The following is a 19,329-nucleotide window of genomic DNA, read 5'->3' as shown; positions in this document are numbered from 1 at the left end:
ATATCTCATACTGCTTTCCTCTATCTCCTTCTCCTTGTTTTATGATTGCGTTGTATAACAGGACTTTGTTGTCTAGGCTAAGTTTAGAAATTTTTAAAAGCCGATTAAAATTTGCTGCTCTTAACTTCATGCAAGTTATTTTACTCGCTATATGTTGTCGCCACGTGAGTCCCAAGATAAGTTACTTCATTAGATTATTTTAACTATCCGACACGTTTCTGGTCTTAGCAAGAATTTAACATGCCTGAATTTTTGGTCATTAACCCTTCTGTTATGTTAATAAAAATTTGCACATGTGATGTTAAGGTCAGGGAATGACCTAGTCGACATTCCTGACATTCCAGCCGACAACTGATTTTAGGTTCAGATTTCCTACGAGTTATTTCACCCTAACAAGGTATAGGCCAAGTTTTTCGAGGAAATCTTGCGCTTATATATTTTTGACGAATTCCAATTAGAGTGAATTTTTGTCCACAAACCTAGGCATTTAGCGCCGAAACATCCATAATATTCGAGAAGACAGCTAAGGGCCAACTATTAGTTTGTCTCTTGCACGTATATGTTTCCACTAATTGGTCAATTGTGTCTTTTTACAAGTATACTTGATAGGTATGTATAGAACAATGATGATATCCATCAAAAAAGAAACGACTGTTTAGTATCAACCGTTACGTTTTCATAGGGAACAAGCAGTAGCATTTCTAAACGGTAGCTTTTCTCGTAAAAATGCCGGATTGAAACAAGTTTATCATATACTCTCGCTCAGCGATTATCTCTGTTAACGAACCTCAGCACACAAGTTACTTCCATAAACCTTGTAAGTCACATTACAGCGCAAAATATTAGTCGACCGATAAACGCCTGTTTCTAAATTATATGTATTTCAGTATTTGTATATTGTATAAATACGCCATTTGAATTACCTCTGAATATCAAAATACCCAAAAATCCATTAAATTCTATTTCATGAATTGGTTTATATTTCTCTCCAATTTTTCAGCGCCCTCAATGTTTGTGAACTCTAACACAGGTCAAATGTTTCTTTTATATTTGATATTCCCAATATCAATATTCAATATTCAGTATATTGAACTGAATATACTGTAACAGCCGGTTACTAACCGGGGTGTCGTCGAATTATATTTTCTGCGATTGGTAGCTGTGGGTGAAAAGTACACGGGAATGCTATTTTGATCAGCTTCAGCAATACTGTCTTCTTGTTCACTAGCCATGTACCATACTTTTCAGAAGATTCACCATCTGGCAAACTATACTTATCAATATACACAATGTCTTCCATTATTGTCTGTATTTAGGTTGCTGTCAGACGACAAATTTGCTGAACCAGATAATACTACATCGAAATCAATCAAAGTACTCACCGATGCAGAAATTAATTAGCAATATAAAAACTGCTAACTTCTGATGCTATAAACGCAAAGGAAACGACAGACTTCAAGCGACATCTGTCAAAAAATTGCAAAAATCAGTCATTTTTGGGCCTTCTCAAATTTTGTAAATTCAGCTAAATGTACGAAATTCTTGTTCATTGCAAACTTGCATTAACATTGGTCAAATGCGCAAATATATGTAAATTAAGCCCGCTAATGCGTATTAGCGCTGTCGTCTGTCAGGGAGAAAAGTGATGCTAATTTGAATGTACGCTTACAGATTCGCATATTTACAATGCGCAAACGGCTATGGATATGATTTATACAATATATATTCTCTATATACATATGTATGTACATATTTGATATCAAAGTACGGAAATATGTATAAAGTGCAATTTGGCCTATGTATGTACATACATATGTATGTATGTATATTATGATGAATTCTGCAAAATCTGTTAAGTGTATAATCAGAGAATGTTGGTAGATATTATTGCGTATATATTAAATCAATATATAAGATTGTTAAGTTATACATTTATATGCTTGTACATATGTATGTATTTATTTGCTTTGGGCATTAGAAGTTTTGATAATATCTTAAAAGATAGGTTCACATATGCTTGTAATTATGTGTACATGTATGTACATAAAAATATCAAAAAGTTACTGCTTCACCTGCCGATGTAACAGTTTCGCCTACAAACCAACTTAAATACGTATGTTTGTATGTGAACGATATGTAGCGACGCAGGTGCGTAAAAATATTTCAAAATTAAAAAAATATTTTTTACATTCCTTTACAAATGCAGTCAATCCTTTATCAAAGATACAGATATTTGTAGTTAGCCAAAACTAAAAATATAATATGGTACATAAGCGTCTGCGGATACTTAAATGGGTCGTACTCAAAACAATAATTTCTATTTATTTCAAAAAACAAATCGTGAGATGCAGCAAGATATAATATAGGCTGTTAAAAGTGATGAGTGAGGGAGTTGAGGGATTTGATAGGCGGAGTACTACTTAACCGGGATTGACTGTACACAAAAATCTGAAGAATATTGAATATTTTCTTTGAAACTTTTCTTAACTTGAAAATCGACAAATAAACTTAATGCCAATTTTTTCTAATATATTTGAATATACTTTTATTTGCGGGGTTGTCACTTTTTCCTTCTCATACATTTCAAATATATTCAATTTATGATTTTTAGCTTTTGAAATCGTCGCGAAAAGACGCTTGTAGGCATGCTCGGGGAGATGTAATGGTGTCTGCTTTTATGAATGAATCTACGTTTGCGTTTATGAATGAAAATTTTGTTGTTGTGTAATTTACTATAAATTTTGACGTTGGCCATATTGATTTGAGACGATTATTGTTTTTGTAGAACAATATTTGTAAGTTTTGAGGGTGACGCATATATGTAAGTATTTATTTTGTGTATGTATTGTTGGTATGGGAATGTCATATTTACATTTGTACGCATATGAGTATGTATGATGATGTTTCAGCCAATTGTTGCTTTTGGAGAAAAATATTAGAAGTTTTTGCTTGCGACATATTACATGTGAGAATTTTAAGCATAGAGAATTCAGAGAGCATAAAGCGTAGAGAAGGTGCACAGAAGTCACGCTGTTAAATTTTAACATTGTTTACAGTTCTCTCACATACTCAAACAAAGAATATGAAGAGAAATATATATATGTTTGTATTTTCGGCAAACTATATGTTGACATATCCTTATGATTCTCCCAACACCAGCATTATAATATTTTCATGCTTAAATTTTTCTTTCAACTTGGGAATCGCAATGTATGCAAATATGTGTGTATGCTTTTGCGTTTTACCGTTAGCATATTATTATTGCCCTGTAAACATAATTATGATATAAGCATAAGTTTATATGAATGCATGCATAGTAATATTTATAGTCAATTTGGACTTGCATATTTAATAAAAGTAGCAGCTTTCTTCAGGGTATTGTATGTTTATATGTGTATATGCTATTTTTCGTCATAGCGGTTTGAAGTTTTGAGTTTAACGTTCTTATAATTTTTATTAATGGCTGGAAATGTACATATCAAGGAAAAGACGTGAAGTATGGCAGATGTTTGAAGTAGTAGATGAAATATATACAAAATACAATATCTGCAAATCAAAAATTTCATATAAAACATCTTTAACAAATTTAAAAAAAAATGAAAACAGAATATATATCCTACAGTGGAACTACCAGCTCAAAATGTATATATGTAATAATTTAACATTTTTTAATATAAAGTTATTAAGTTTTACTTTACTAATAGAAATACGCAAAACATACTACAACTACTGTAATTCAAATCCCCTCTAACTCGGAAGCTACAATAGATATATATAAGCCAGGAACTTCGAGACCGCCGAACCGCTCCAACATTTGCGAAAATGTGGTGAAAAGGAAGGCGGAAAAACTTGACTCGAGTTACAGGACCCAAAAGAGAATTTAACGCCAATAACGACAAAAGGTTTCCGTCGTTTCCACGACAGTCGAGTTCACGTAACTGGAACGGACCCGGACTTTTATTCGGCCAAACACTGCCAAATCGGCAGAGTCGCACCAGTGCTTCGACAGATCGTCTCTTTGACAAAACGTAAGTTTCGGCCATTGATTGTCCGTGGCAACGGAGATTCATATGACCATGTGCGGATGAATATATGGATGTGGCTCGCTTTTGCTTTCATAAACATACAGACAAATGTGCCAAAGAAATAATATATGTATGTATATGCCATAGAAATTCTATTGCTACAAATATGGAAACGATAACGAAACAATGCGAATATGCATATTTCATGAAGGACATCAATTTTCTTTGAAGAAATGAAGTTCATTTAGCACGCCTTCACTTCGTAATAGTCGAAATAAATATAATTTATTTGAAATATTAATTTATTTAAAAATTGAAAAATAAAATTAAAGAGAAATAAAATTAAAATTATTTTTACCTAATTTTTCCCGATTTTGTAAAAAAAATTAAAATTTTTACCATTTTTCTTAAAACAATGGATGATAAAATACAAAATAATCACGCATTTGTGACTCAGAGAATGCTTTTACATTCTGTGTCTGACTTTGTATATTTTTCTTCAAAGCATTTCATGAATTCAGTCGTTTTACATATATTTCTTCCAGAGAACGTGCTCATTTCTGCTAAACAGCAGCGAGAATGGTGAATTCCTTACTACAATTCTATTAAGTCTGTTAGCCGTTAAATCGAGCATCATACAGAATTCAATTTGCACCTTCTCTATGCTTTAAGTTCTCTGTCTGTACAAAGTAAGTTCTAAAGTAAACAGGAATCCAGCTCCCTCTGGTGGCGCCATCTATATGTCGACTGATGCGTTAGAATCTGCTATCTTTATCGATTGTCCAGTGAGGGTTTCATAATATTTCATCGATTGGAATTGAAGTTATTGCTCTTTAAGAGTCAGTATGTTTGTGTTATCGATGCGAAAATGAGCTTCGAACAAAGAGCCAACATGAAATTTTGTTTTAAAATTGGTAAAACTTCTACCGAAACGTTTCAATTGATCAAACAAGTTTATGGCCATTATTGCCTTTCGCGTTGTAGAGTGCACGTTTTCAAAGTGGTAGTGAGGACATAAATAACGATCAACATGTGGGCCAATGAAATCCCTGATCACCGGAAATTCCATCGAAACTGTGCGTGCGTCAAAAATCAGCTGAAATAATCATTGAAGTTCATGGAAATCGAATTGAACATCTCCAAAACATCGATTTATCGTATTTTAAGCTAACATTTGGGCGTTTTGAAATTTGACAAATTGACTGTCGACCAAAAATCCAGCATTCGAAGGACAGCATTGAAGAGGTCAAAAACTTCCTTTGTGACGTGTGACGAAACGTGGGGTTTCCAATATGATCCCGAAACGAAATTCCAGTGTGCTGAGTCGAATTCACCGAACGAGCCGAAACCCAAAAAATCGCGCATGGAGAAGTCAAAAGTGAAGACAATGCTGATTTGTTTTTATGAGTCCAAAGATTCCACAAGGAATTTGTTCCACCCTACCAAAATGTTAATGCGTTATTCTACCTTGGAGTTTTGAAGCGTTTGGTGCCCCGGAGACTATTTTGAATAAAATAAATCGATTTTGCCGAAATCACCATTTGTTCCCTTTACTAGGAACGCACCTCGTATTCCTACTTGTCCAGACAAAATTTCGATCATGCATTTAGTTAGCGAAACTCTCAAGCTCCTCTCGTCTACAAAGCTCCGCAACCTACTGTGCATTATATGCAAAATAATCTGGGATTAATAGCAAAGTTTAATAACTATGCGAATAATCCCCAAACTCCGCTGGGATTTAGTAACCAAATAAATACTTCTTTCAATAAAATTCATTTGGACCAGTTAATACACTTAAAACAGGTTAGCTACCAAAATAGATCTAGTGGACCTAGATAGATGGGCGTAATGCCACGCCCACAAATCGTCATTAACCGAAAACATATAAAGTGCCATAACTAATCACTAAATTAAGAATTTGTAATTTGGCACAAGGGATCGCAGTGGCAAGGGACCCCTGTTTGTAAATTTTTTTTTTTACAGTAGGAGTGGCCATCCCTTAATATGTTTATTGTGTATATCTCCTAAACCACTAAAGCTACAACAACCAAATTTGCTAAGCTCAAATATTTTACGCACCCCTACCGACAGTGTGATTTGTGTGAATGGATAAAATCGAAAGATAACCCCGCTCACTCCCCATATAACGGTAAAGTTCAAAATTGCTTAAAGTGCAATAAATCCATAGCTAATTACGCCAGAGACATTTTACTTCCGAAATGGTATGTTTTATGAGAGCCGGTGTGAAAATTGGACATTGTGCGTGGTATCGCCCACTTTTTGGTGAAATCCCATATCTCGGGGCCCGACCAACCGATTTCGACTAAATTTAATACATATGTATGTATAATTTATCTTACATTCCTATGTTACAGTGTGAAAATATGTAAAATCGAACTAAAACCGCACCTACTTCTCATATAACACAACTTAAAATTGTTGTTGATTCTTTCACTTTCCAGTACATAAATCAAGAAGTAATTAATATAACGGAATGCCATTTTGCAGTAATAATACCCTTAAATATTTTACCTTTTGATTAAAGTTGAGGGATAATGCTCCTCTGACAATGGTATGTGTGTATGCCAAAAATTGTCGAACCGAACCAATACTTTCCTGAATCCCCATATACATAATATATAGGTTTTCGAACTTCCAGGTGACTTTATGCTGAATATATCAGCCAATACTTGAGGTACCTCATTTAAATTGGGAGAGCATGTTTTGATAATGGCAGTGTATCTTTGTGCCTAAAATTAATAAATTTGAGCGAAAACTTTACCTTTACCAAACCCTCATATGACCATTACCCAGATATTCGAACATATAATATGGTATTCTGACTTTGCTTCATTTTATTGATGATTGTATATGAGGTATCTTAATGATAACATGTATAATAGTCGATACTTACACAACTCCCATCTACTACATATAATAACTTTCGATTTTTTTTTAAATATTAATATAATATAGAGCTATGTACATATAAAATTTTTAGATTCCGATCCTCTGGTTGACTTTTTACTCCATAAATATTTCTCTGCTTTAATTCTAGCAAGTTGCAAGAGTATAGAATGTTCGGTTGCACCCGAATTTAGGCTCTCCTTACATGTTCACATTGGTTACGCTTTCGCTACCATAGAACGAAAAGCTTTTTATGGTAAAATCAGTTGCCGGGACGATTGAAATCCGCACCAAACCTTTGTAGAAAAAAACATAAAATTCCTCATATTACCAACCCTAAGGTCGTTCCAGGGCATAGTAGGCAACGACACACTTAAAAATTTTAAAGCAATCATCCTTTTTTTCTACTGGCGTAGACATCGCTTACGCGATTTTGCCCGAGTTAACATCAGCGCGCCAGTCGTTTCTTCTTTTCGCAACGTCGAATACATTAATACTATGTTCGGACCGACATTGAAAACATTTTGAAAACACATTTGTATGTTGTGGAATCTAAATCGTTCGGTCCGACAATGTGTGTTTTCGATAAGATTTCACTGACAACTATTAAAAGCGGTATTCTCTTACTCTTGCAAGATTGCACGATGACACAAAATGCAAAAATCCTTTACCGAAATATGCAAAGCCAAGAGAGCACCCATTGCAGAATCTAGTGATATATGATGGCAGGAAAATAAACATGGGTTTTGGTCTGAAATATTTTACAGCCATTGCAATCAATTTTCTGCGCGTGTTTGTTGCTATGCCGTTGCACCAAAGAGAAAATTCTGCAATTTCTGCACGGTGCAAGGTTTTGCAAGAGCAAGAGAATCCCCCTCATATGAGAATATCAAGCGACAGCTGTATTTGTATGTGGAATGTAAACAAATATCAAGTGACAATTTAGGGCCGGCAAAACATGTCTTCCAAAAACATCGATTAAACTAGAGCAGGCACCGATTATTATGAGTGGAATGTAAGTTTTCAAGTAGTTTTCAGCGAAAACTGTGTTTTCGTTTGACAGATTTTACATGGACGAAAACACAAGTTTTCGTGCGAAAACCAGTTTTTGCCACGAAAACATGTTTTCGTTGTCGGTCCGAACCTAGTATAAGAACTAGAGTGTTTTCGTTCATTCGGACAGCATGACCCCTCCAGCATAGCATCTGTCTCTTAATTCCCTGAACTATATCAATGTCGTATATCTCACAGAGCTCATCGTTTAATCGAATGCCTTATTCGCCATGTGCAACGTGAGGAGAACCATAAATTTTCGCTGAACCTTTCTCTCGAAAACTCGTAACGTCGACGTAATCAGATGTTTTAATCGTCCATGCCTCTGCGCCTTTAAGCAGGGCAGGGATAATAGAAATTGGTTTTTGTTCTTCGAGAGAGGATTTTACTTTGAAATTGCCTACTCAGTCCAAAGTAGCACCTGTTGGCGAGAGTTATTCTGCGTTGGATTTCGAAGCTGACATTGTTGTTGCTGTTAATGCTGGTTCTAAGATAAGATTATCAAGAACTTCGAAGATATGACTGTCAACAAAGACGTGGAAGACTAGTCGCAATTGCAACGACTGTTTGATTGATGACACGAGGTATTTCTTCTTGCCCTTGTTCACTACCAGACCCAATTGCTTTGCTTCCTTAACAAAACTAACGGCGCGATTATTGGGCCAATGATATCAATGGCTTACGCCAACAGCTGTTCACTCCTATAGAAGATTATACCTGTTCGATTAAGTTTTGCAACTTGAACTATTTTCGTTTGGTATCAAACGGCTCGGAGAGGTCGTTCCCGATCCAGTTTACATAAGCGTATTAGTTTTGCGCGGATACCAAATTCAGATATCGCTGCATAAATTCAGCTCATTTCCGTGCTGTCAAAAGCACTGATAAGGTTCATTCAGATAATTAACGTTGGGCTTTAATCTTTGATACAATACGCTCGATAAAAACTTACAGGGTTTGTATACAAAGTAATTGAAATGATTTTATTTCGCCACGACTGTACTTCGAAGCGTGCCCGCACCGACCAGATTCGGTAGAGGGCGTTCCTAGCTGATCAGTTGTCTCCGAGCAACTGGGGAAGTAGGACAAACATTTTCGCGCGACGTTTGATATGATCAATCATTCTTACCCAGATGTTGATTTAGCAAGAAATGGTGTGTTTCCGTGGCACCAGGCCTTTTTGGAGATCCGGGAAAAGATCGCTGATAAAGACCGTGCTAGAAGCAAATCCAAAGAGAAACGAAGGTGATTGTCTTCTTTGACATCAAGGCCATCGTCCACATGAATTTTTTCTTCCTGAACAAAAACGCCAAGTTTTATGTCGAAAATTCAAGAGGCTCAAACGATGGGTCAACGCTTCCCCAGCCGCCCTACTTCCCAGAGTTGGTCCCTGAACTATTTTTTTGTTTTCATGCCTGAAAAGACCGATGAAAGGGGTCCGAAGCAGCAGGCACCCCGGCTCTCAAGGCTATTCCGGAGAATGTCTTTCGTGACGCCTTCAATGCTTGGAAATCACGCTGGCAAAGCTGCATCGACACAGAAGGAGCATATTTTGAAAGTTTGTAAATAATTGTTACGATTGGTTAATAAATTTTTTAAATCATCTCAGTCCTAATACTTTCCGGACAAACGTATATGCGGTTTTTAGGAGACTTATCCAACTCTTTCTGTTGATTAGGCAGAGCACACTTAAATTCCAATCGTTAGGGATGCTTTCGGTCAACCATATTTTACAAAGAAGCTGAAGCATGCTCCGTTTTTCTTTGCCGCCATGTTTGAATAGCTCGGCCGGCAATGATTTAGGGATCGGTTGCTATTTGAAATCTAGGGATTCTGCAGGAGTATGCTCCGGTCTTCAAACCTTCTGTTAGTCGTCGCATCTTTTCGTAGAATTTTCGAGGATAATATTTTATGCTGGAATCTAATACTACTTATAACACTATTTTGGGCCCCGGTAAAATCGATCAGCCTCAACCAATTTGTGGATGTTTCCTGTTGGAAGCTGAATTTAACGACTGTTTTGCCAAAGATAACTTCTCTCCCCACCCTTGCGTTAAAGTCACCAAACACAATTTTGATATCGCGGCAGTGGCAGCTGTCATAGGTGCACTCCAAACGCTCATAGAAGGCATCTGTGATGACATCATAGATCTTTTCCGTAGAGGCGTGGGCGCAAAATCTAATTAGAACTTCGCTTGGATACGGAGTGTGGCTGTACGATCATCCGCCGGAGTAAATGACAGTACTCGGCGACGGAGTCTCTCTCCCACCACGAATCCCACACCGAACTTACGCTCGTTTATGTGGCCACTAAAGTGAGAGGATACTTGGTCTAGGACCGAAAGTCGAGAGCTGCTTAGCCATATGTAAAAGAATCGTTTCTGGCCACTCCCAAGTGAATGGAAATCAAAAAACTTTCCTCACTTGCGTGAACTTCTGCACAGGACTCCATCCCCCGAAAGCAAGTATCCATACCGATAAAAAACTAAAGGAGAGGATATCACACGAAGTTAATAATGTGGGAATAAATATGACCTCTCACTACAACAACAAAAAAACTAATATTAGTGTCCAAACCTTTTCGACCATCCAGACGAAGAACTCACCTATACCACTCTCTTAAAAGATGAATTTTGGACCCCAAGCCCTTGGAATTAAAAGAAGATATTGAACACCTAGTGAAATAACTTTTTGCTAACGGAATAAAAATTTAATAAAGAGGATATCGAAACCCCCGTATAACTCCCCAATATGGATCGTTATGAAAAAATCAAATGCTTCTAGTGAAAAGAAATATAAAACGGTCGTAGATTATCGCAAGCTAAATTTAGTTACGACCAGAAATAAACAAGTTCCTCGCAAATTTTGGAATTATTTACTGCCGTCGATTTAAACAACGGATTTCATCAGATTCCACTTTGTAAGTCAGATATAGAAAAAATTACATTTTATTGGAAAAATTAGTTCTTTGATTACCTTTCGGTATTAAAAATGCTTCATCTCCATTTTAAAGAGGGCTAAATGATATTGTTCGTCAACACATATAATGATGCTATGTTCATATCGATGATGCAATAATATTCAACAAAAACGAAAAGTAACACTTTAAAAATATAGAAGTAGTATTTCAAATTTCAAGTAATGTTATTAGCGACGATTTGTCAAGGACTATTTAAAATTGTGTATATCATTAACAGCACCTCTATGGGGGATAAGATAACTTTAGAATCTTTATAAGCATTCAAAAAAATAATAAACACTTGCACTAGGTGCCGTCCTATCGCAAGGCGGTAGACCAATAGCTTTTATTTCGAGAACTTTAAGCAAGGCGGAAGAGCGCTACGCTACCAACGAGTAGGAAATGCTTCTATTATATGGTCACTTAGGAACTTAGGCATTACCTCGACGGTTTAAAAAAAATAAAAATGCTCTTTGACGATCAACCTCTTACCTATGTTCCCTATGTTCCCTATGCCATAAGAACACCAACAGTAAAATGAAGCGATGGAAAGGCATTTTAGAAGAGCATAATTACAAACTAACTAACAAATCTGTTAAAATAAATGTAGTTGCAAACGCCCTTTCCAGAATACCGATACAAATAAATAAAATAAATAATACAATTCAATTTTCAAAAACCATACTTTTTTCAAGCATGACGAAATATCCTTATACGAATTTAATACCTATTATTATTACTTATTAGACAAATTAAATTACTCTGATTCTCGCGAAGTTGGGATAGATAACTATCTAAGATATGTTCGGTTCTTAGAGTATTGCCCCATTCGCATCTTTGCGGTGTTTGTGATCAAATGTTCGTGTGTAAGCTTCGTGTGTCCAATTCGTAGGCGTGCATAAATTGACCATTTTGTTTCTGACCTGTTTGCAGGGTATATGGTGCCTAGGCCATTTATATTGAATTTGGTATATATGTGATCGAAAGTATTGAGATTAGTTGCCTTTTTTGTTGTATAAGTTAAGGTACACCTGTTGTCAAACAGGTGACTTGGCTAGTGTGGGCACACAGATAAGACGTATCACATCTGGCAGCACTGTTTGTCATTTATTTTATTATTTCATTCTCTTTATATTCTTCTTGGAAATTTACAGTTTTAACTAAATTCTAAGTAAAGAAGTCTTTTGAGTTATCTTAGTGAATAATCGTTTAAATATTAAATGTGGTGTTTTATTATCGCCACATAATTGGTGACCCCTACAGTTTAACGACACATGCAAGCAGATTAACCAATTATGGTGTATTATTATCGCCACATAATTGGTGACTCGACGACTGAACAGCACAACTACAGTTTAACAACACTACATCACCTTGCCGCCCAGTTGCGCTTACGAGGCCGCACAACTGCAACTGGAGTAAACGGCCAACACAATACGCCACATGTACGCCCTCGACCTCGGCAGCGGACAAGAAATACAATGGGCGTCCAGCACCGCTCTTACGGGCCTTTCGCCAGCCATCATTCAGGCACCAGCCGCAAGCGATTTGAATCAGATCAATTGATTGCCAACGCTATCGGCGTGTCACCGCATTTGGCTGGTACACCGCAACAACGTGGCCACAACCAGCAACAATAACAACAGCAAAACCAAAACGTACAAATGCAATTGCAATCGCAGGACCTGTCGCTGGAGCAGCGCACATAAGTACACCACCGCTTATCTACCAGCAGCAACAGCAAGCACCACCACCACTACTGTAAACTTTGTAGCAGCAGCAATCACCATCATCATTTTGCTGGCAACAGTTCCTCCATATCCTGATGTACGAACTACCCAGCTTCTAACCTCATCATCAACCAACCTCCGACTATGTACCAATTGTCGCAAGCACCACAAGCCGTCATCATGCAACACGCACAACCACAAATGACGCTACAACCACTGCAGCACATGTCAACAGTTAACATGATCGACATCAAATAGTGTCCACAATGTATAGCTTCATCTGCAGTGAATTCGGCTCAACGCACTTTGCATCAGTCGCCACTTCCACGCTACATGCAACACTACCAAGTGCACAATGCCACAATCAGCCCCCGCGCAGGTTGCCAACCATCCGCCGCACTACGCTTCAATACCCTACGCATCGCATTACCAGCAACGGTAACACATCGCAAACTATTCATTTATGACCGCACATCGAGTACGAAATTCCTCGTCGACTATTGTGATTTGAGTCTAGTCGCTCAAATCTGCCTATCGATATATTATTCGAATAGCAATAAAGGCAAGCAGCAATAACACTCCTGCAGTTACGCGAGTGCATAAAAAAAATACAAAAATTAAAACAAGTGAAATGAGCGACGCCAAAAATTATAACACGTGTAGTGAGCGACGGCAAGAAAGGCAAACAGCAAACGGGGCATCTCGACAGGACAAAATTTATGTCTTACTAACAGTACTGCCGTGCCTAATTGCCTGTGTATACTCCATATTGCTTATTTCTTACAATATGTATATGAAATACTAATTATAGCAGGATTCTCTAACCAGTCTGTAGTCTCGATTTGAGACATTTTGTGGTAAAATCTCAATTTGCGACTAGTTACTATTCACTAAACAGTCTCTAGCTTTAGTCTCAAAATATTGCCTCAAATTTGAGACCTGGTAGTTAGCAAGTCACAAAACCAAAACGAACTCTTGTCTGCCATTTCTATGATTATGTTACGATAACAAACGCCCACATAGAGATTTGGCAATGACAATAGCAATAATTTGACGCTTAGTATGAAATAAATTTTATCCTGTTGAGATGCCCCGTAAGGCAAGGCAGCAAAGGGAGAGCAACAAAGGCAAAGCAGCGCAGCAGCCATCATAGATAACTTGATACGAGACTCTTTGGTTCGAGATAGAGCTGTCAAAACCATTTTTTATAACATTTGCCAAAGATGCCACTGCTGAAAAATATTAGCTTGGGTATTTAATAAATTATAGAAAACACTAAATCAAACACTTTGAAAATGCATACATATATAAATGCTAAAATCCAAAATCATTAATTAATTTACATAAACATTTATTTTGCCACAATATGTTCACACAGTTCAATGAAATTTCATTTCACACTAATTTCGTCAAGTAATTATAGCGCTGCTCTTCTGGCATCGCGCCTTTTTCACTAACTGCTGGTTGAAGGCACGCTGATTGTGTTTTATGTGCTGCCAGCTCAGAAAACAGATCAGGGTGCCCTGCCAGCTGACAAGTGAGAGAGCAAGAAAAGAGATTCTGATCAGGTTATCTATGGCAGAAATCCCAGAAGGACAGCAACAAACAGAAGAGACTAGTGGTGAATTCGAAAATAGTCCCGTGAACTAAAGTGAAAGTGAATAGGTGATATAAATCAAATAAGTGCTTGTGAATTTTTTTTGTATTTGGATTTAAATAAAGCAACTAAGCGTAAGCAACTAAGCAATTTTTGTTTGCGTCCATAGTCTAGGCGTGCAAGTGCATTGGGACGATTACACAGCAAGCACATTCAAATTAAATTTGAACGAAGAAAATACTTTATTAAATTTATTAATTTTTTTATTCTTTCGAAACTTCACGCTTTACAAAGAAACGACGCACTATCTATCATCAACTCAATCTGTAGTTTGTCCGTGATTGGTTCTGTAACTTTTGAACTTTTTCCACATATTTGCAAATGTTTTTTTTTAAGTTTTAATTTCAAAGTTTTAGATCCGATTTAGTGCAACATTTTTGTAGTTCCTGTTAAATTTTCAAAAAAATGGAATCCATCAGAGCCTTTGCCAGAGCTGCAGATGCTCTACTGCAGTTTGAGCAGTCTTTTGCTCCAACAGCAAACAACCAAAGTGCCTACTCTCTAGAAGTACAACAAGCTGAACTGAAATCTCTGTGGGTAGAGGTAAAGTCAGAATACAAGTTGTGTTTGCAAAGGTGGATCCTTCCGACACAAGCTCAATTGACGACATTAAGCTTAAATAATTAAGCTGTTACCACGCTTATGTGTGTTGCGCGGCCTTGATGGACGAACACATACACAACCTCACCGCGTTCAACCAAAGCCCAACTTCAAATTCTTCAGTGATTCAACCTGCGGGAGATAAAAAGCTGCATTTCAGCTTTACAAATACATGGCATCAATATATTTCTTTTATTTATTTTTTTAGTTAAGTCTATGAACATCAATTCTTACAGACTAATGGAAAATTAGGATGCTAAATAGAATTCTAAAATAATTCAATTAAAAGTATATAAGTAATTAACTAAAAAACAGAATCTAAGGTATTAATGAAGGATACCCTAGAGTGAGAAAAATCAAGAAGAAGTTTTTCGAGTTAAACTCTCGCATAGCACGCTTGAGAGGAGCATATTCAGCAAAGTTAGTACTTTCCTTTATATAATAAAATGGGGAAATAGATCTGAGAACGTTGGGGAGCATTGAAGTTAATTTTCCCTAATAAATAGGGACAGTCAATACCTCCATTAATAACATTAAAAACAAATGAAAAGCAGAGAACGAACCGACGATTTTCCAGTAGTTTAAGATGTAAAAGCAATAAACGGGATGTATACGATGGTATTGGGTCAACAAACTTAAGGGAGTGGAGAGCAAATTTAAGAAAAATCTTTTGGACACGTTCGATCCTATTAATTGAGGATATGCAATGTGGTCTCCAGATGAACACTGCATACTCCAAAGTGGACCGAACAAAGCATGTATACAGTAATTTTAWCGTGTAGGGGTCTGAAAAATTTAAAGCATTGCGACGGACAAAGCCGAGTACAGAGAATGATTTAGAAGTGATATAGTTGATGTGACTACTGAAAGAAAATCTGTTGCCAAAGATTACCTCAAGATCTTTGATTTCAGTAACGCATTTTAGGACGCAATTAGAAATATTGTAACTTGAGGATAAGATGTTGCGTCTCCTACCATAAAAGATCTGAGAGCATTTATCTGGATTCAGAAAAAGCTTCGATTTTAGGCACCAATCATAAAAAGTATCAATATCACGTTGGAGTTTGGATACATCTTGTGGATTTTTGATTGTTGCAAAAATTTTTAAGTCATCTGCATATAACAGAAAGTTAGCGAAAGAGAAGCAACAGGAAATGTCATTGATAAACAGCACAAAGAGAATTGGACCCAAGACGCTTCCTTGTGATACTCCTGAAGACGCAATGAATGTATCAGATGACACTCCATCGACACTGGCAACACATCGTCTATTGTGCAGATATGATTTAATCTACTGTAAGAAAACAGAGTGAAACCCTAAAAATGATAATTTTTTTATTAGAATATTGTGTGAAACTTTATCAAGGCTTGTGTAGACACAATCTACCTGACACCCAGTGGAGAATGCAGACATACAATAATCGCCAAAAACCGCTAAGTTTAATACAGTGGAGCGCCCGGAGCATGGGTTTGTCATGCTGATTGACATCAATTATTGATTTTACTGCAAGAAATTATTTATTTTGAACAGAACAGTCAAAAAGTTTCGAGATAGTAGAAAGTTTAGAGATAGGCCTGTAATTGGAGACTAGATCCTTTCTACCACCTTTAAGAATAGGGGTAATGCATGTCAATTTCCAGTCAGAAATAAAGTTCCCAGAGGAGAGAGACTTATTGAAGATAAGAATGAGGGGATATACCAAGGCGGTACAATTTTTATAAGTACAGGTGGAAGCCTATCCAAATCCAATTTGGGAGAAGACGTTAATAAATTTAGTTGATTTTTAAACGTTTGAGCGCCTTATTGTACCAAGGCAATTTATATGGCTGTGCATGTTTGAGCGGGATATTATAATGACAAAATTCCTTAATTGATTTCTTGAAAATCGAGAAACTATTAGCTGTATCCAGTCCCGACAGTAAATCATCCCATTTAATCTCACAAAGCAGATTATTCAGTCGTTCAAAATCACAAAATGCAAAATTAAACCCAAGCCGGTCGGTAGGTTTAACATGAGCAAAAAGATAAGTACCCACCTCAATACGCTGGTGGAGAATGATGAATGATGGCCGGAGTAATTGAAGAGAATCCCTCAAGAAACCTAAATTTTAAATTATTACTGAGAAAGACGAAGTCAAGAAAACGATCGAGACTATTTGAATATGAGTTAATTTGAATCAGATTGAGACTAAGCAGGCTATCAATGAAAAATAACTCCTGAGAAGATGAAAGATTGTAGGGAATAAGAGCAGGACTATAGCAAAACTAGACCGGAGGATTTGGCTTAAATTAAAGTCACCCAAAACACAAATATTATTCTCTTTCACCATATTTAATACCAGCGAGGAAATGTTATTAGCGTGCGACTTATACAACTCTAGGGGACTATTAGGAGGGATGTAAGAGACTACAATGAACAGAGCGTCATTGATACAAATGCATTGTTGGTCCAGAATAGAATCATCATTATCAAGCATAATTAAACGAGGTCGAAATTTGCGATGAACTGCTAGGAGTACCCCACCCCCTCTTAAACAGCCAGTTTTTTCATGATCTCTGTCCTTACGGAAAACATAACAGAGATTTGAATCAAAATATTCACTATCAAAGTAGCTGGAATTCAACCAAGTCTCAACAATCACGATAATATCGTAATCCAAATGTGAAGCAAAGTTGCGAATAATATTTGATTTACACCTAGAACCCGATAAATTTTGGTAATAAACTTTAAGACATTAGTCAGTTGAGGAAGGTGGCGCATGAATAAAATCGTGATTAACAGGCGCATCAACTAATCCGCAAACACTGTTTTCCTCTCCCTATGGAAGAAACTTAAAGGAACTTGATGCCAGAAGGCCACACTGAAGAGGAGAAAACGGCATTAAAAAAAGATGGGGACACACCTAACTTAAAGTTTATCCTCTTAAGATTATTAATATTCGTATCTTTCTTAACTAATTTATAACATAAGAGATGCTCACTATTAACATTAGCATGTTTAACAACAAAAGATATAATATCTTCCTCAGTGACCGAGTTCTTAAAAGCAGACAGGTGAATCCATTTCTTGGGTATGACGACATCGAGATCACTATTGGCATTAAAACCAACAACAGTTGAAGCAGCTGGGGATTTTTCGTTCCTAGTGCTCACTTTTAACTTCGAATTTCCATTAGCAGTAATTGTAGTCGAAGAACTCAGATTAACAGAGTCAACAACGGCGACTGATTGAGCAGCATTGACAGCGGCAGAAGGGCGAACTGCTTTAGCAGCAGCTGATGTATTGGTTATGGCTTCCGATTGAGTGTTGATATTCCTAGCAACAGCACCAGCATATGTATTGGCATCATTAGCAGCATTGGGAGCAGCGGCAGCGTTAGAAGGGGCTGTATTTGTAACATTATCAGTAGAAATAGAGAGAGTAGAGCAAACAGCAGACGGAGCGGCAGGGATTGCTTTCGGTGAAGCGGGAGAGAGATAATCCATACTCAAGTTATCCGTTGAAGCAGAAACAGCAACGTTAGATGGCTGAGCATTTGTACCCACAATAGTCGTAGAAGTGAGAATGGAATAATCAATAGCTGAAGCTGCAGAGAATGCTTTCGGAATAGCGGGAGCGACATAATTCACACTGACATTATCAGCAGAAGCAGCAGCATTAGACGGAGAAGCGATTTTAGAAGCATTTGTACCCAAAGAAGTCGCAGCTGTGAGAATGGGGTACGCAGCAGAGAGAGCATTCGAGGCTGGTGCAGAGAACTTGCCGTTATCGGACAATTTATTTTTCACAATGCAGATCTCTGATTTGAGTTCGTTAAGCTTAACGATCAACAAATTTCGGTCATCACATAATTGTTGTATTAAAGTGAGCGCCTTCGTTTGTTTAGCTCTCAGTGAACTCCAGTGAACTTCCACAAGCAGAGAGTTAAGCAATGCATTTACCTTGTTAGGATTAATAGGCTCCAAAGGTTCAGTTACTACCTTGATTGAGTGATCCGCATTTAGTTGTTGCGAGTTTACATTGCCAGAGCATTGAGCAATGCGCACAGATGGCGAGGCCGGCGGCGTACGAATGGAATTTCTTCGAACTACCGCGCATGATTTACAATAAAAAGAGTTTTTCGATTTTAACAAAAAATCCACATCAGCCTGTGAAAAATTCACACACGACAAGTGGAAGAATTGGTTGCATTTATGGCAGCTGGTCTTGGGCTGAGCATCAACTCTATGTCCGCATACACACGGCATTAATTTAAAATAAATAACAATAATCACGGAGCAGAGAAAAAACACGTCTGTTTACAGTGACGACCGATAGTGAACGATAGATAGCTGGGATGCCATATTTACGTAGTTGTGTTCTATCGGACTGCCGGACAATACACATGAAGTCAAAAATT

The 19,329-nt window shown here is 37.1% G+C and overlaps 1 protein-coding gene across 1 annotated transcript in view; it reads left to right on the top strand.

The window, feature by feature from the left end:
• Positions 1-18,198, top strand: part of LOC108972549 (probable guanine nucleotide exchange factor MCF2L2) — a 68,046-nt gene extending 49,848 nt beyond the window's left edge. The window contains exon 8 of the mRNA XM_018939178.1: positions 17,959-18,198. Coding sequence (XP_018794723.1) covers positions 17,959-17,961 — 3 coding nt within the window. The 3' untranslated portion in view covers positions 17,962-18,198. The remainder of the gene's footprint in view (positions 1-17,958) is intronic.
• The last annotated feature ends 1,131 nt before the right edge of the window (positions 18,199-19,329 follow it).

This window comes from Bactrocera latifrons, unplaced genomic scaffold (genome assembly GCF_001853355.1).
Source record: "Bactrocera latifrons isolate USDA-ARS-PBARC rearing strain unplaced genomic scaffold, ASM185335v1 scaffold_406, whole genome shotgun sequence".
Taxonomy (NCBI): Eukaryota; Metazoa; Arthropoda; class Insecta; order Diptera; family Tephritidae; genus Bactrocera; species Bactrocera latifrons.
This window is presented reverse-complemented; position numbering and strand designations above follow the sequence as displayed.